Source organism: Cheilinus undulatus, linkage group 17, assembly GCF_018320785.1.
Source record: "Cheilinus undulatus linkage group 17, ASM1832078v1, whole genome shotgun sequence".
In the NCBI taxonomy this organism is placed as follows: Eukaryota; Metazoa; Chordata; class Actinopteri; order Labriformes; family Labridae; genus Cheilinus; species Cheilinus undulatus.
Window position 1 is genome coordinate 2,032,735 of NC_054881.1, and position 12,617 is coordinate 2,045,351.

The 12,617-nt window shown below is 43.0% G+C and overlaps 1 protein-coding gene across 1 annotated transcript in view; it reads left to right on the top strand.

The window, feature by feature from the left end:
• The window catches only part of gfra2b (GDNF family receptor alpha 2b), a 195,203-nt gene extending 188,245 nt beyond the window's left edge, over nucleotides 1-6,958 (top strand). The window contains exons 7-8 of the mRNA XM_041811059.1: nucleotides 2,197-2,337; nucleotides 6,762-6,958. Coding sequence (XP_041666993.1) covers nucleotides 2,197-2,337; nucleotides 6,762-6,958 — 338 coding nt within the window. The remainder of the gene's footprint in view (nucleotides 1-2,196; nucleotides 2,338-6,761) is intronic.
• Nucleotides 6,959-12,617: the final 5,659 nt, after the last annotated feature.

Consider the following 12,617-nt stretch of genomic DNA (forward strand, 5'->3'; position numbering starts at 1 on the left):
AAATGTGGCATGAACGGGTAAAATGGGCAACGAAATGGCAAAAATGTACGAAAAAGTGGCAGAAGATTACAAAACGGGAAAGTGAAGGGTAAAAGAGTGGTCGAATAAAAAAAGTGACAGAAATGGGATGAAAGGGCAAAAACATGATAAAAGAGGCAAATATGCTGACAGGCAAAATAGGCGACATGTAAAGATTTAGCAAGATAAGGGACAGAAAATGAAAAGATTGGTAAAAGATGGACATTACAGTAGGACAAAGCCTTAAATACAGAAATGCAGAAATTAGTGACAAATGTCAAAAATGAGCAAAAAGTGACAAGAAAAGCATCGGACACGCGTGAAAGATTAGCAAAAACAGGATAAAAGGGGCAAAAAATCCAAAACAATTAAAAATGGCAAAAATGGGCAGATGTGGCAATAATATGGATGCACAAATGCTATTGATCCAACACACACGATCAATAAAATCAATAAAACACAAGTGGGTGAGGTCCAGTCTCTGGGTTTATCAGGGTCCAGTCTCTGGGTTTATCAGGGTCCAGTCTCTGGGTTTATCAGGGTCTATTCTCTGGGTTTATCAGGGTCCAGTCTCTGGGTTTATCAGGGTCCAGTCTCTGGGTTTATCAGGGTCCAGTCTCTGGGTTTATCAGGGTCCAGTCTCTGGGTTTATCAGGGTCCAGTCTCTGGGTTTATCAGGGTCTATTCTCTGGGTTTATCAGGGTCCAGTCTCTGGGTTTATCAGGGTCCAGTCTCTGGGTTTATCAGGGTCCAGTCTCATGGTTTATAAGGGTCCAGTCTTTGGGTTTATCAGGGTCCATTCTCTGGGTTTATCAGGGTCTATTCTCTGGGTTTATCAGGGGCCACTCTCTGGGTTTATCAGGGGCCATTCTCTGGGTTTATCAGGGTCCAGTCTCATGGTTTATCAGGGTCCAGTCTCTGGGTTTATTGGGGTCCAGTCTCATGGTTTATCAGGGTCTGTTCTCTGGGTTTATCAGGGTCCATTCTCTGGGTTTATCAGGGTCCAGTCTCATGGTTTATCAAGGTCCAGTCTCTGGGTTTATCAGGGTCCAGTCTCATGGTTTATCAGGTTCCAGTCTCTGGGTTTATCAGGGTCCAGTCTCATGGTTTATCAGGGTCCAGTCTCTGGGTTTGTCAGGGTCCAGTCTCTGGGTCTATCAGGGTCCATTCTCAGGGTCCAAGCTTCCAAATATTCTCCCATTAACCATGACAGGGGTTAAATAAAAATCACAGAATATCAAAGAGACTTGTAGTTCTTCGGTGATCTTGTGATCTCTTGTCTCCAGCCCCTGAAATCTCCAGAATCTCAGCCAGTGGGTGAGGGTGCTTGTCGTCATTGGAGCTAAACTGCAGAATGCATGCAACGCTGCAGACAGGGAGCATGAAGAGACTGCTGGTTAGAATCATGCAGAATATTACTGGCATGTTTTCGATATCAGCAGATAATTACACTAAAATATAACCACTGGTATGAACAGAAATACATTTCTGCTGATATGCAGATGGATTTGTTTGTGTTATATTAAGCACTTTGTTGGATTTTCTAACCATGTGAGCCATTACATGAGGAATGTCATTTCTAATCACTGTGTTCTGTTCTTGTACAGGAGGAATGGAAGTTTTTGCAATGAAAATGATATTTATAAATCACTTACTGTACTGGCCATGAGTATGGAAATATCGGCATTTCAGATATCTGCTAAAGAAATCAACATCATGCATCCCTAGTTCAAGAAAGCTTCCTTCCTAGCAGCCAGTGGTTTAATATTTCAACATCACCCCTTTAAATTTTAAAGATAAACATGTTTTGTGTGTAACAAAGCTTTTATGTGGAAATATGTCTGTATACCTGTAAGAGTTCATTCATATTTTAGCAAACAGGAGACTCATATCCGTGGACTAACGGCTCTAACAGGACTGAACAGGATCCTCTCTGTGTAAACGTGCATTACAGTGAATCCAGCGTGTTAATAAGTGTTATATTCTCACAGGGAGCGTCCCTTTTCTCTGCTTTTATTTGAGAACGGAGCGATTTTTAAATGAGTCACTCCCTCGCTGGAATTCATCCCTGATTCAATTCCCAATTTACAGAAATCCTCTTTACCTTTCTCCTCGGCTAATCTGCTCCTCATTCATATTCCTCCTCTTCTGCTCTCTCTCTCTCTCTCTCTCGCCCAGGCTCTGATGTAACTCCCAACTACAGCGACAGCAGTCCGTCCAACATCACCATCAGCCTGTGGTGTAGCTGCAGGGGAACAGGAAACCAGGAGACCGAGTGTGAGGCTTTCCACCGAGACTTTACTCACAACACCTGTCTCAGTGAGTCTGCAAGATTCACCTTTATGCTTTAATTATGAGGACCAAATGTGAACAGAAACCACAGAGAGAGACCAGGGTGGTCACTGTGCTCTGCTTCATTATAGAGGCCTTTAAAGGGTGAACATCCTTGTTTTTATACAGTTTTCTAATGATGGTTTGGAGATAAGTAGATTTTTCTCACAAATGTGCAAAGGGAAAAGTAAAACTCAAGCCTTTTTTGAATTGCATCTACCACATATACAGCTGAATATTCATATCTTGTTCACATAGTCCTAGAATATTCCATCTGTACCGTCTGAGTATCTTCAGAGTGTGGACTGAAATAAACCAACAGGTAGCCTCCTCATCGCTGCGCTATCATCCAGGTGTTTCTGTGATTTACAGCGCTGAGGAGGAGTGTGAGCGATGAAGATGAGTGAGGAGAAAGGTTAGGCGGAGAGGATGTGTTCAAGGTCCCCTGATAGTGTTCTGTAAATAACAGCGCCGCAGCTTCTCTCTCACCTCTGCAGCCCCTCGTCAGACACACACACTCAGCTCTGTGTGAACACACACACTTACAGCTGAGGCGAGGAAGAGTGGCGTTGATAAGCAGAGTCACTGCATCTTTTATTAAAGGGATATTTTGGTATTTTTGATGTTTGGTTGTGTAATGTAGTAGACAACAGTAGCAGCAGTATCCTCCAGAAGTTTTAGAGTGAACTGATCCTTTAAGGAGAGCGAGGGAGCACACTCCATGTAATTTAATGAGTTTTAGGTAAACTTTTCCCCCAGAATGCATCTGTGTTTGACACTATTTAGCGTTGAAGCTTACAGCTGCAGCTCTTCTGCCTCAGTAGAACATCATCTCCTGATCAGCTGTTTGAGTCTGACAGAGATATAAACAAACTAAGTAAAAATGAGGGATTTTGACTTGCATGACAACGATGTGTGGTTTACCGTGAATATGAGGGGATGCTTCATGAACCTGAACACAGGGAGGATCTTCTACAGATGAGGACTCAGCTGGAAGAGAGGGAGAGGAGAGAAACTGTTGATATCAGCAGGACTTTTGAAGTCTTCTTCAGGACATTTCTGATCAAGGATAGCAGCTCACAGACGCCTGCAGCCTGCATCACTCCCCATCCAGAGTTCCCTGCCTCACTGAACAACAGTGTTCTACTGACCTTCCTCATCTTTCTGAAGATTAATCAGAAAAACCGACCCCGACCAGAAGAGCTGAATGGAAATGGAAATCTAAGTCAATGTATGACTGCCTGATAACCAAGCATGCTACGCGAGCTACAGTCAGCATGTTTACTTTAGTAAAACACTGGGCCAGCTGTCGGAGTGGAGCTCAGACATCCATCCATGCATCCATCCATCCATCCATCCATCCATCCATCCATCCATGCATCCATGCATCATCCATCCATCCATCCATGCATCCATGCATCATCCATCCATGCATCCATGCATCATCCATCCATGCATCCATGCATCATCCATCCATGCATCATCCATCCATGCATCCATGCATCATCCATCCATCCATCCATGCGTCCATCCGTCCATCCATCCATCCATGCATCCATGCATCATCCATCCATGCATCCATGCATCCATCCATCCATCCATCCATGGATCCATGCATCATCCATCCATCCATTTGTCCATCCATCCATCCATCCATCCACCCATCCACCCATCCATCTATCCATCCATCAATTTTATGCATCCATTGATCCATCCATCAATCAATCCATCTACCCATCCATCCATCCATCCATCTATGCATCCATCCATCATCCATCCATCCATCCATCCATCCATCCATCCATCCATCTTCTCCCAGCCAATGGGGCCTGGAAGACCTCTGAAGAGGTGCCTAGTAGGTATCCTGAACCACATTGATTGTCTCCCTGGAGTGAAGGAGCAGCGGCTCTACTCTTAGTTTCCTCTGGATGTCTGAATTCCTTGCCCTATCTCTAAGGCTGAGCACAGACACCCTCCAGAGAAAACTCATTTTGACTGCTTGTACCTGTGATCTCATTCTTTTTTCATTACCCAGAGTTCATGGCCATAGGTGAGGGTTTGGCAGTAGATTGACTAGTAAATTGAAATCTTTTCCTCCCGACTCAGCTCCACAACACCAGCAGTACTGCTTGAACTCCTTCACCTGAGGCAGAGACTACCTCCCCCCCTGGAGGAGGCAATCTACTGTTTCCCAGCAGAAAACCATGGCCTTGGACTTGGCTACAACCACTTGGCTACAAACCGTCCCAGTTCCTCCTGGTGGTCCCCAGCTGAGGAAGCTGACAGAACCACATCATCTGCAAACGGCAGAGATGACATTCAGAGGTTCCCAACCCAGAAACCCTCCTCTCCAGCTGTGCCTTGAGATCCTGTCCATGAGTTGTAGTAAAATAGATTAGATAAAAAAAGGCTCAAAGGTTTTTTTTTAGATAATTGCCTCAACAAGCAACTAAACAGGTCTATGTCTATGTGGGTGTTCTTTGCTCCACATGTGCCTGAAGGCTTGCTTGACCTTGTAAATCAATGTTAAGTCTCAAAAACCTGAGGAGAGGGCGGCGGTTTGGGCTCCTTGGTGGAGTGGGCGCCCAGGAGCTGGAGTCCTCTATGCCCCGGTCTCTGTTTGGTGCATGCTTCCCCCTCTCTTCACGTGTCTCTCTCTTTGGCTGTCCTACCCAGATAAATTAAAGAGAATATATGGATTCTATTTTTAAGTTATTCTGAACCCATTTGTGATCTGCAGGAGGATTCATTGGCAGCTTTTTTGCTGTTTAGAAATTGTTCCAGCCTCTCAAATATTTTGGATTTGCTGCTTTTTCTTTGATGCTTTAGATGTTTGAAGTTTATTTCTGACTGAATTAGAATGTTCTTTAGTGTATTTTCAGACATTTTAATAATAGAACTGTGACTTGATAAAGGAAGTTAGATTTATAGAATCATACATCAAACAGCTCAGAAACAAACGGTCCATGTGAAGCTCCACAGAAGAAGAAGAGGTCTGAGGAAGAGTTCATCAATCATTCACAGAGCCGAGTGAACACTAAACCATCGTCCTGTCCGATAACGCCATAAACTTTTCAGATGAATGTGTCCGACCTAAAAGGTTGTGTGTTTTAGAGCTGTGCTAATGGTTTCTGTATGAATGAATTCACTCTGACAGTACATGTATGTTTGGCTCCGTACTCTTTATTCAGCCTCCACTTTGTGCTCGCTCTCGTCCACACAAACAACCATCATCCGTTTGATGTCTTTCTGACCTTTTCAAATATTTATTCAGCTCTCAGTCTGCAGATAATGCTGAATATGACGTTGTTTAGATGTTGCCAAAGAAAATATTACTCACTGTTGAAGACCTAAAGCGTCTGATCCTGGACATCTTCCTGTATTGGGTTTACTAAGACGTCCATATGTGAAGCATGCAGAGGTAGAGGTGAATTACAGATCCATTTTCAACATTCAGACACCAACTGACGTCACTTTGTTTTTATTAAGTCAGCCATACTGGCAAAAAAAACATAGTCGGCAACTTCTGGAAAATGATTGGAACTGGTGAGGAACGACAGTTCAACCCCTTTTAAGTATTTAGCAAACATGGAGGTAAAAAGGACTCAACATCCCCAGCTTCACTAACATTCTGTTCTCTGCCTTTGATGAAAGCTTTTAAGCAAAGCTTATGAAACATTCCATCATTACACATAACTTTAAATCCTCTCCTTTGAAGATGATGTCATCAAATTGTATAAACTCTCAATCCCCACATTTGAAGATGAAGTCATCAAGTTTTATAAACTTTCCAACCTCACCTTTGATGACATCATCAAAGCTTATAAAACATTCAATCCTTGCCTTTGAGATCTTTAAATGTTGTTCTGGGTTCTTTGGAACCTCCAGGATGAGTCTTCCATGCAATCTTGGAGCCATTTTTGTAGGCTGGCCACTCCTGAGAAGGTTCACTATTGTTTTTACGGTTTTCTCCATTTGTGGATAATGGCTCTCAGCATGGTTGGCTGGACTCCCAAAGCCTTAGAAAAGCCTCTGTAACCCTGTCAGACTGATAGATGTCAGTGACTTTGTTTTTCGTCTGTTCTTGAATTTCTTTAGATGGCTCCTTGAGGTGTTGGAGATCTTTTAGCCTACTTCACTTTGTCAGACAGGTTCCAGTTAAGGGATTTCTGGACTCAGCAGGTCTGGTGGTAATCAGGCCTGGGTGTGGATCAAACTGAGCTCAGCTTTACTAGAAGTGTGGTTAATCACAGTTCATTCATGATTGAATGGTGGTCAGTGATTTTATTTACATGGCCCAAGTAGGTTCAGATGTCTTTTTTCTAATCCTCTCGCTTAACCAGTTTTTTAAAACACGTTCATTGATGCATCTCAGCAGACTGAAGTTTCTAATTTTTTTCTGTTTTTACCAGGAAACGCCATCCAGTCATTCGGTTACGGCTCAGAAGGAGGGGTTCACCACGTAACCGAGCCGTCGTCTACCTTCCTCCCCCCCGCCCAGCCTCCAATCATCTCTAAACCCGCCCCCTCTCTACACGGCAACGCAATCAAACCCATGGACAGTGCGTGCATGTTCTCCACCTGTGCCAACCTGCAGGTGAGCTTCTGACCATTCATAGTATCTTAAAGACAAAAGACAGTGGTTCTTTTTCTCCCTGCTAACTCTGGTTTTAGGAGAAAAAAGAGGCACATTTAAATTTACTCCCTGCACCTATTTTCTGTTTTACCGGGACATTAAATAAGTCCATGTCTCTACAAGCTCTTCATAAGGAACATCTGTCTTTGCCTGCTGTAACAGCTCGTCCCTCTCTGGGGAAAAGGTGTTTAGTAAACGGCTTTTGCAGCCTTATGTGGGTTAAGCTTCTTATAAATGACTTATTTACATTTATTGAACAGTTGAGTCATTTATTATGTTTATTCCCTATTAAAATCTACCCTATAGAGGAGCTGCAGAGTGTCTTTGTGTAAATAATCCTGCTTTAATTCATCAAACCACCCTAAAATAGCACCCTAATGACCCGATTATGCAGTGATAGACGGCTCAGGCTGGGGTTGTGATTCTGTGATAGCGTCATCATTACCTGTGCTGTAAGAAAGGTGAAGCAGGTAGATTTTTTTTTTTTTTCAACCCAACTTTACTCGTTGCATGAATTTAACTTGGGTTAAAGCCATTCTAAAGCAGGTCTATAGTTTTCTTTTCCCAGAGTCCTTTGCTTCAGTGTCTTAAAGTTGCAAAGCAGATGGATTTGCCAGACTTCATCTCTGTCATCAGGCATGTCCGTTTTGAAAAGCACCAATCCAAAACACCTGTGCCAAACCGAACTCTACTGGGACCAATCAGTGTCATTTACAGAGCATGAGGCGGTAGCTGTGGGTGGGGCTTAGTTATACTGTTTGCCTCCAGTGCAGTGATTAGCTTGGATGGAGCTACAGTGTAGCGGTTTTATCAGAACAGGATCACATCCTTTTATGAGAGCAACCCTAAAAGACAGAAAAGGTGCCATGTCGCTCTGATTGGCCGGTCATGAATGTGACGGACACAACTTTTCTCCAGTCACCTTACAGTACATCCCTGCAGCAGAGATATAACACATCCACACACTGATGATGCTTCTATAGCAGTGTTACTCAGCCCTGCTCAACCAAAGAGACAAAATACCTCCACAAGAGCCACGATCTAAGCAGTGAACTACAAGAGCCACGATCTAAGCATTGAACTACAAGAGCCACGATCTAAGCATTGAACTACAAGAGCCACGATCTAAGCAGTGAACTACAAGAGCCACGATCTAAGCAGTGAACTACAAGAGCCACGATCTAAGCAGTGAACTACAAGAGCCACGATCTAAGCATTGAACTACAAGAGCCACGATCTAAGCAGTGAACTACAAGAGCCACGATCTAAGCAGTGAACTACAAGAGCCACGATCTAAGCAGTGAACTACAAGAGCCACGATGTAAGCAGTGAACTACAAGAGCCACGATCTAGGCATTGAACTACAAGAGCCACGATCTAAGCATTGAACTACAAGAGCCACGATCTAAGCAGTGAACTACAAGAGCCACGATCTAAGCATTGAACTACGAGAGCCACGATCTAAGCATTGAACTACAAGAGCCACGATCTAAGCAGTGAACTACAAGAGCCACGATCTAAGCAGTGAACTACAAGAGCCACGATCTAAGCAGTGAACTACAAGAGCCACGATGTAAGCAGTGAACTACAAGAGCCACGATCTAGGCATTGAACTACAAGAGCCACGATCTAAGCATTGAACTACAAGAGCCACGATCTAAGCAGTGAACTACAAGAGCCACGATCTAAGCATTGAACTACAAGAGCCACGATCTAAGCATTGAACTACAAGAGCCACAATCTAAGCATTGAACTACGAGAGCCACGATCTAAGCATTGAACTACGAGAGCCACGATCTAAGCATTGAACTACGAGAGCCACGATATAAGCAGTGAACTACAAGAGCCACGATCTAAGCATTGAACTACGAGAGCCACGATCTAAGCAGTGAACTACAAGAGCCACGATCTAAGCATTGAACTACAAGAGCCACGATCTAAGCATTGAACAACAAGAGCCACGATCTAAGCAGTGAACTACGAGAGCCACGATCTAAGCAGTGAACTACAAGAGCCACGATCTAAGCATTGAACTACAAGAGCCACGATCTAAGCATTGAACTACAAGAGCCACGATCTAAGCATTGAACTACAAGAGCCACGATCTAGGCAGTGAAGTACAAGAGCCACGATCTAGGCAGTGAAGTACAAGAGCCACGATCTAGGCAGTGAACTACAAGAGACACGATCTAGGCAGTGAACTACAAGAGCCACGATCTAGGCAGTGAACTACAAGAGCCACGATCTAAGCATTGAACTACAAGAGCCACGATCTAAGCAGTGAACTACAAGAGCCACGATCTAAGCATTGAACTACAAGAGCCACGATCTAAGCAGTGAACTACAAGAGCCACGATCTAAGCATTGAACTACAAGAGCCACGATCTAAGCATTGAACTACAAGAGCCACGATCTAGGCAGTGAAGTACAAGAGCCACGATCTAGGCAGTGAACTACAAGAGCCACGATCTAGGCAGTGAACTACAAGAGCCACGATCTAGGCAGTGAACTACAAGAGCCACGATCTAAGCATTGAACTACAAGAGCCACGATCTAAGCAGTGAACTACAAGAGCCACGATCTAAGCATTGAACTACAAGAGCCACGATCTAAGCAGTGAACTACAAGAGCCACGATCTAAGCATTGAACTACAAGAGCCACGATCTAAGCATTGAACTACAAGAGCCACGATCTAGGCAGTGAACTACAAGAGCCACGATCTAGGCAGTGAACTACAAGAGCCACGATCTAGGCAGTGAAGTACAAGAGCCACGATCTAGGCAGTGAAGTACAAGAGCCACGATCTAGGCAGTGAACTACAAGAGCCACGATCTAGGCAGTGAAGTACAAGAGCCACGATCTAGGCAGTGAACTACAAGAGCCACGATCTAGGCAGTGAACTACAAGAGCCACGATCTAGGCAGTGAAGTACAAGAGCCATGATCTAGGCAGTGAAAACGGCGTGAAGTAGCAATTAAATAAGTTAAAGGTGGCAAAATGGTCCAAATGTGGTGAAAAAAAAGAGAGAAAAATAGGAAACAGGAAAGTGGTATTTCATCGTAGAAGGTAGCTTAAATGGGCAGAAAATGGTGAAAAGGACAAAGTGGAATAAAAGAGGCTAAAAGAAGTGGCAAAAATGAGAAAAAAAGTAGGAAAAGAGTATTTAATGGCACAAGGTAGCTTAAATGGGCAAAAAGTGGCAAAAAATGGGAAAAAAGGGAAAAAAGTTTTAAAAACAAGTGTCAAAAATGGGCAAAAAAGTAGGGAAAAAGTGGTATTTAATTGCAAAGGTAGGGCAAAAAATTGTGAAAAATTTGTGAAAGGGGGCAAAATGTGAAAAACTGTCAAAAAGAAGCAGTAAAAATGGGCAAAAAATGAGGAAAAAAGGGTAATTAATGGCAAAAGTCAGCTTAAATGGGTGAAAAATGGTTTAAAAAATTGCGAAAAAGAGAAAAAAATGAGGAAAAACTGTCAAAAACGAGTGGCAAAAATGAGTGAAACAAAGTGGGAAAAAAGTGGTGTTTAATGGTAAAAGGTAGCTCAAATGGGCAAAAAATGGTGAAAATGGGAAAAAGGTAGCTAAAAGAAGTGGCAAAATGGGCAAAAAAGGAAAACAGGGGAACTTAATGGCAAAAGTCAGCTTAAATGGGTGAAAAATGGCAAGAAAAATGGTTAAAAAATGGTGAAAAAGAGATTAAAATTAGGAAAAAATGTCAAAATGAAGTGGCAAAAATGGGTTAAAAATAGGAAAATGGTGGTATTTAATGGGAAAACGTAGCTCAAATGGGCAAAAATGGTGAAATGGCAAAAATGGGAAAAAGATAAAACAAACTTGTGAAAAAGTGAAAAAAAATTAGGAAAAAGTATAAAAAAAGTGGCTAAAAATAGTGAAAAATAGGAAAAAATTGGTCTTTGATGGGAAAAGGTAGCTCAAACGGGCAAAAACTGGTGAAAATGGGAGAAATAGGAAAAAGGAAAATAAACTGGAATAAAATGTATCAAAAATGGGTAAAAAAAGTAGGAAAAAAGTGGCATGTAATGGGAAAAAAAGCTTAAATAGGCAAAAAATGGTGAAAAGGGCAAAAATTAGATAAAAGTGGTTAAAAGCAGTTGCAAAATGGGCAAAAAATGAAAAAGGGGTTCTTCATGGCAAAAGGTAGCTTAAATGAGTGAAAAAAGTGGCTTAAATGGGTGAAAAAGGGGAAAAAAGTGGATAAGTGTCAAAAATAGGCATAAAAATAGTGGAAAAAGTGGTAACTAATGGCAACGGTAGCATAATTGGGTGAAAAGGGGTAAAAATGGGATAAATGGGACAGTTAAGTTTGACAATTAAAGCCTTCTTTATAAGTCTGGGAAACAAACTGATTAATTAATTAATTAATTAATTTCTGAGGTCAAAGTTTCCTTTTTTAAGGTTTTCTGGGAATAATGTTTCAAATGAAGATGTTAAAGAGCCACACGTTGAGATCACTGCTCTGGAGAAAACAGAAAAAGACTCCCTCCATGTGCTTTGCTCATTCTCACCTTGACAACATTAACGTCATCCTGTTGCATGCTGGGAAAGTGGAAACCATCCATTATCATTATTCAGGAGGAGGTGTAAGGTGGGGTTAGAGGTCGGACTAAATTACTCTCCATTATAGAGGAGATTTAAAGCATGAATTATAGAAACTCTGCAGTGTTTCTGAATGGAGAGCTATCTCTGACGTCTCGCTCACATGGATGTTGTTATACCAGCTTAAATAGATTATTTATACAGAACAGGCTGAGCTGCAAGCTTAGCATAGAGGCTGAAGCAGCTGGGCTTAGAAAGAAACACCTGAGACTGTTGTTCGGCTCACTGATGAGCCTTTTTGTTTTAGCGTTTAAATCCCAGGCAGCGCTGATCTCACTATTCATAGACCTGCTGACGCATCGCCCCCTGGTGGGCAGGAAAGGCTTCCTGCTGCTGAACACTTTGGATGAGTTCACGCTCTACATGTCGTCACCTGTTTTATTTATTGACATTATTTATATTCCAGCAGGCACCGACGTGTTTAGTTGTTAGGTTGTTTTTAGACGAGCAGAAGAGTCGACAGCAGCTCCTGTTTGCTCTTCCAATAAGAGAATCTGCAGTGTCCCCGTCCCGTCCCTGGGCTCCCATCTCTGCCGGCTAATTGTGATGCTGTCCTGAACCGGGCCGCGCCTCGGGATCGATGCGTTTCCCTTTATGTGGCGTCTGCAGGCACAGTGCAGCTCGGGGAGGCCGGCTCTGTTTACAGCCAGGTTTAGTTCCTGGGTTTGGCCGTCTTCCACGCTCAGGCTGACATGACTGAGGCGCCGCAGATGTCGTTCAGATTCAGGAGGAGTAGAGTCTGATTTGTGGCTTTGCTGACGGTCCAGGACTCTCCTGAGACGGCAAAGATGGAGGAGCAACAGCGGCACAAACACCTGTGAACCTTCGTCTCATTCAGCTTTACTGCTGTTAATATTCCAGAAAGATGTAGGGGAGATCAGACTGGACACTCAGACTCTTTTATTCATGGCATGGAGAATATTTACCCTCTCTTTAGGCATTAACCCACGGTCAGTGTTTGGACAGAACCTTCCTCCTGAAGAGAGACAGAGCGATGATGAGCATGCAGAGCTGCA